The following is a 4,716-nucleotide window of genomic DNA, read 5'->3' as shown; positions in this document are numbered from 1 at the left end:
GTTGGATGGTGATTTGACTTATGATGTGGAGCCGGTGGCCATTTTGGATCTGCAGGTTCGGAAGTTGAGGTCAAAGGATATAGCTTCAGTGAAGGTGCAATGGAGAGGTCAGCCCGTGGAGGAGGCTACTTGGGAGACCGAGCGGGAGATGCGGAGCAGTTATCCACACCTATTTGAGACTCCAGGTATGTTTCTAGACCCGTTCGAGGACGAACATTTGTTTAAAAGGGGGAAGATGTAACGACCCAGCCGGTCGTTTCGAGAGTTGTAGCCCCGTTCCCCCATTTATTGCTTCATTTGTGCTTTATAACTGTTATATGACTTATCGGGTTAGTTGGTTCGGGTCCGGAGAGTATTCAGAGTGAATTGAGACACTTAGTCTCTTAAATAGAAAGCTTAAGTTGGAAAAGTTGACCGGATGTCGATCTATGTGTAAACGACCTTGGATTTGAATTATGATGATTCCAGTAGCTCCGTATGGTGATTTTGGACTTAGCAGCGTGTCCGGAAAAATATTTGGAGGTTCGTAGTGGGATTAGGCTTGAAATGGCGAAAGTCAAATATTTGGGAAGTTTGAGCGGGGGGTTGACTTTTTTATATCAGGGTTGGATTTCGATTCAGGAAGTTGCAGTAGGTTCGTGGGGTCATTTATGACTTGTGTGAAAAATTTGAGATCAATCGGACGTGATTTGATAGGTTTTGGCATCGTTTGTAGAATTTTAAAATTTCAAAGTTCATTAGGCTTGAATCCGTGTGTAATTCATGTTTTCGATATTGTTGGAGGTGATTTGAAGATTCGACCAAGTTCGTATGATGTTATAAGACTTGTTGGTATGTTTGGTTGAGGTCCTAGGGTCTCGGGTTGATTTCGGGTGGTTAACGGATCAAGATTCTAAGTTGTAAGGCTGCTGAAGTTTGGACTCAGCTAGTGTAATCGCACTTGCGGAAGTCTCATCGCAGGTGCGTGTCCAGGGATGCTTGGGTCAGGAGCCGCAGATGCAGCCATTCACTCGCAGAGGTGACTTGCGCAGAAGCACACACAGGCGCAGATGCGGGGGGTTTTCCGCACATGCGGTTGGCGTAGAAGAGGGCAAGGGGAGCACGCGCGAGACCGCAGAAGCAGCCAAGTTGCCGCATGTGCGGAAGGCCTGGGCAGAGTCCTAAAATGCGAGATTTTGCGATTTATTACTCATTTCAACATTTTTGAGCTCGGATTTTGGAGGTTTTGAGAGGATTGTTCAAGGGGATTCTTGAGGTAAATTCCTTGTGTTCATTTTTCTTCAATAATTATGTTTCCACACTAATTTTTCCACCTAGATAGTGTGTTTTTTAGGTGTAATTTAGGGATTTGAGGCTAGGGATTTGGAGAGTTGGTTTTGAGGATTTGAATGACCAATTGGGATCGGATATTGATGAATTTGGTATGGTTAGACTCGTGAGTGAATGAGCTTTCGGATTTTGTGACTCTTGTAGGATTTCGAGACGTGGGCTCGGGGGCCGAATTTTGGCTATAATTTCGTATTGTGGGTATAATTTTGTATTGTTATTGTGGAATTGATTCCTTTAGCCTATATGGATTGTATTGTACTGCTTGTGGCTAGATTTGGGACGTTTTGGAGACCAATTTGAGGGGCAAGGGCATTTTGGAGAAACGTTTAGCCCGGATTGAGGTAAGTAACACTTTCAAACTTGATTCTGAGGGTGCGAAATATTGAATTATATGTTATGTGATTGGTATTAAGGTGACGCACATATCAAGTGACGGGCGTGCGGGCGTGCACCGTGAGAATTGTGACCTGGTTGACTCCATGTCACCGTATAATGGTTCTATCTTGTTGATATCCGTGTTTTCAGTATGTGATAAAGTAATTGAGCTGTCACTCATGCTAGATATCATGTTTAGGCTTCATGCCAGTACTGTTGGGACCCATAGTGGTCATTTCTTGCAGATATCTTACTGATTTCATTGATATTTCATACTCAGTCATATTCATTCATTTCATATCTCATCTCAGTCTCTGTTGTTATTTATTGATGCATCATATCATTATTTCCGGGCTAGTATCATGATATTATGAGCCCGTGAGAGAGAGACTGGAGAGATTGATGACTGAGTGAGGCCGAGTGCCTGATTATGAGTGACATTTATGGGATCGGGTTGCACATCGTAGTGGTTATACTTATTTATCATAGCGCTTGGGCTGAAGGAGCCCCTCCGGAGTCTGCACACACACCCAGTGAGCGCGCTTGATATTATTGAGGGATGGATCTTCCCTGGACATGGATCTTGTCCGAAACATTTTATACCTTGAGATGGATCTTCTCCACGGGCTGGATTTGCCCTATTCGGTACTGGGTAACTGATGGTCAGTGATGTATATATTCCGGGATGGAGCTTCCCTGGGCCGTTTGGGCCATATACAGTACCGAGTGATTGAGCATTTGAGAGTGTGAGCACATGAGGCTGCCAACATGGTGCATCACATACAACATGTGCATTGGCATGGTAGAGGTAAATGAGTTATATTTTTCATATCTTTCAGATTGATCCATTTTACTGTTTTAAGATATCTATCGAACTTGAAAGCATGTCTACATTTTTGCAATGTTATTTTCTGTATTGAATTGTGCCGGTTGAGTTCGTCACTACTTTCAGCCCACAATTTGGGTTTGTTACTTACTGAGTTGGTTGTACTCACACTACACCCTGCACCTCGTGTGCAGATCCAGGTACTTCTGTTTACGGCGACTGCTGATTGAGGAGACAGGATCTCAGAGACTATCGAGGTAGCTGCATGGCGTTCGCATGCCTTGACTCTCCTTCATTATCTTTATATGTACTTCAGTTTTTACTCCTTAGATATTGTAGTAGACTATATTCTGACATAGATACTCATATACTCGATGACACCCCGATTTTGGGATAGATTGTATTGTGTTGCGAGTTTATTTCGGTTCCAAAAATAGTTTTTTAAAAATATTTATTGCTTCCACCTACACTTTTAAAGCTTTTACTGTGTTAATATAGTTGAGTAGTGGCTTACCTAGTTCCACGATAGGCGCTATCACGACTGCTGGTTTTTAGGTCGTGACATGTCTGTAGACCAGATGCAGCAGAAAACCTTTGAAAGGTTTCCTGAAGTATGATGAGTGAATTAATATCTGCCATGCAAAATATAAGTAAGTCATCAGAAAAACAGATATGTGTCACTCCTAGCTTCTTGCATCTTGGGTGGTACTTGAACTCTTTGATCATGGGCAGCTGGTTCATCTCCCTTTGCAGGTATTCCGTTGCAATTACAAAGAGATAGGGTGACATTGGGTCCCCTTGACTGATTTCTCTCTTAGCCTGGAATGGTTTGTAAGACCTCCATTGAATACCAATGAATAAGAAACTGTGGTTACACATTCCATGACCCAATTGATAAACTTTTGAGGAAATCCAAGGCCTGCTAACATGCACCTGAGAAAATGCCAATCTAATGAGTCATATGCCTTTCTAATATCCACTTTCAGCACACATCTGGGAGATATACCTTTCCTATTATAGTCTTTAAATAGTTCATGGCTAAATAGGATGTTGTCAATAATACTTCTTCCTTCTATGCATTTTGATTGTGATTTCCCAATAATCACCTTTATCACTTTCTTGAGTATGTTGGTCAGTATCTTAGCAATAATCTTGTACAATGTAGTGCAACATGCTATTGGTCTGTAATCTTTCACCTGAGTTGGTGCTGGAATCTTAGGGATCAATGTAATAGCAATGCAGTTCCATGATGTCATCATTTTCCCTGTATGAAATAAATGCTTCACTACACCATAGATGTCCTTCTTCACATTCTCCTATTGCTTAGTGAAAAATTCTATAGGGAACCCATCCACTCCAGGAGCTTTATCATTTGGCATGTCCTTGATGGCTGCATCAACCTCCTCCAGTGATATGTCCTGTATTAATTCCTACTGGTGATTTAAGGTGAGTCAATTTCCACTTTTGATGATGCTTGAGTTTGGGCAGGGCATCAATCCATTTGCGTCACCCATAAGCTTTGTAAAGAATGTAAGGAATTCTTTTTCCACAGCCTTTGGACCACTGATCTCTATTCCCACATCATTATATAAAGAAGTGATGGCATTCTTGCTGGCCCTGATCTTCATCTGTGCATAGAAGTATTTTGAGTTGGAGTCCCCATGTTCAATCCAGATCGCTCTAGATTTCTGCCTCAGTATTTTCTCTTCTATTGTGCTCCACTTTCCCAGCTCACTAATACTTTGCTTCTACTGTTCAATCAAAATATGATCAAAGGGAGTAATGGCAAGTGCTGCTTGTATACATTCTAGACTTTGTCTGGCTTGATTCAACTTCTGCGCATAGGCTGCCATGGAATTGTTCAGTCCCTTTGTTTCATCTTTTAGTGTTTTGAGCTTTTGCCATATGTTTTTCATTGGATCCCCTCTCCCCTGTATTTACCATACTCTATTCACCAGTGGTGAGAAATCTTGATATTCCATTGTCACCATGTAAATCTTGAATGGCTTGGGGTGAGTAACTATTCTTTTCCATAACTAGATCATAACTGGTGAGTGATCAGATACTCCAGGGGCTAGGTAGTCTGCTTCTATGTGCCCATACATCTGAGTCCAGCTAAAGTTCCCAAAGGCCAGTCAATTTTACTGTACACTCTACTACTTGCTTGTTGTTTATTGCACCAGGTG

The 4,716-nt window shown here is 41.9% G+C and overlaps 1 protein-coding gene across 1 annotated transcript; it reads right to left on the bottom strand.

Moving 5' to 3' along the window:
- Positions 1–3,040: 3,040 nt before the first annotated feature.
- Positions 3,041–4,158, bottom strand: LOC138891468 (uncharacterized). Its single transcript, XM_070174759.1, has 3 exons — positions 4,041–4,158; positions 3,637–3,794; positions 3,041–3,463 (listed from the first exon to the last, which is right to left on the bottom strand). The coding sequence occupies exons 1-3, from the start codon at positions 4,156–4,158 to the stop codon at positions 3,041–3,043; spliced, it is 699 nt and encodes a 232-aa protein (XP_070030860.1).
- Between the last annotated feature and the right edge of the window lie 558 nt (positions 4,159–4,716).

This window comes from Nicotiana tomentosiformis, chromosome 1, assembly GCF_000390325.3.
Source record: "Nicotiana tomentosiformis chromosome 1, ASM39032v3, whole genome shotgun sequence".
Taxonomy (NCBI): Eukaryota; Viridiplantae; Streptophyta; class Magnoliopsida; order Solanales; family Solanaceae; genus Nicotiana; species Nicotiana tomentosiformis.
This window is presented reverse-complemented; position numbering and strand designations above follow the sequence as displayed.

Bases quoted from the DNA above. Each gene is read 5' to 3' on its own strand.
- LOC138891468 (XM_070174759.1), bottom strand. From the start codon at position 4,158: ATGAAGATCAGGGCCAGCAAGAATGCCATCACTTCTTTATATAATGAT. The intron at 3,795-4,040 runs GTGACGCAAATG...TATTTCATACAG, and splicing joins ATTCTTTACAAAGCTTATGG to GGAAAATGATGACATCATGG. The intron at 3,464-3,636 runs GTGATTATTGGG...GCATTTTCTCAG, and splicing joins TACTCAAGAAAGTGATAAAG to GTGCATGTTAGCAGGCCTTG.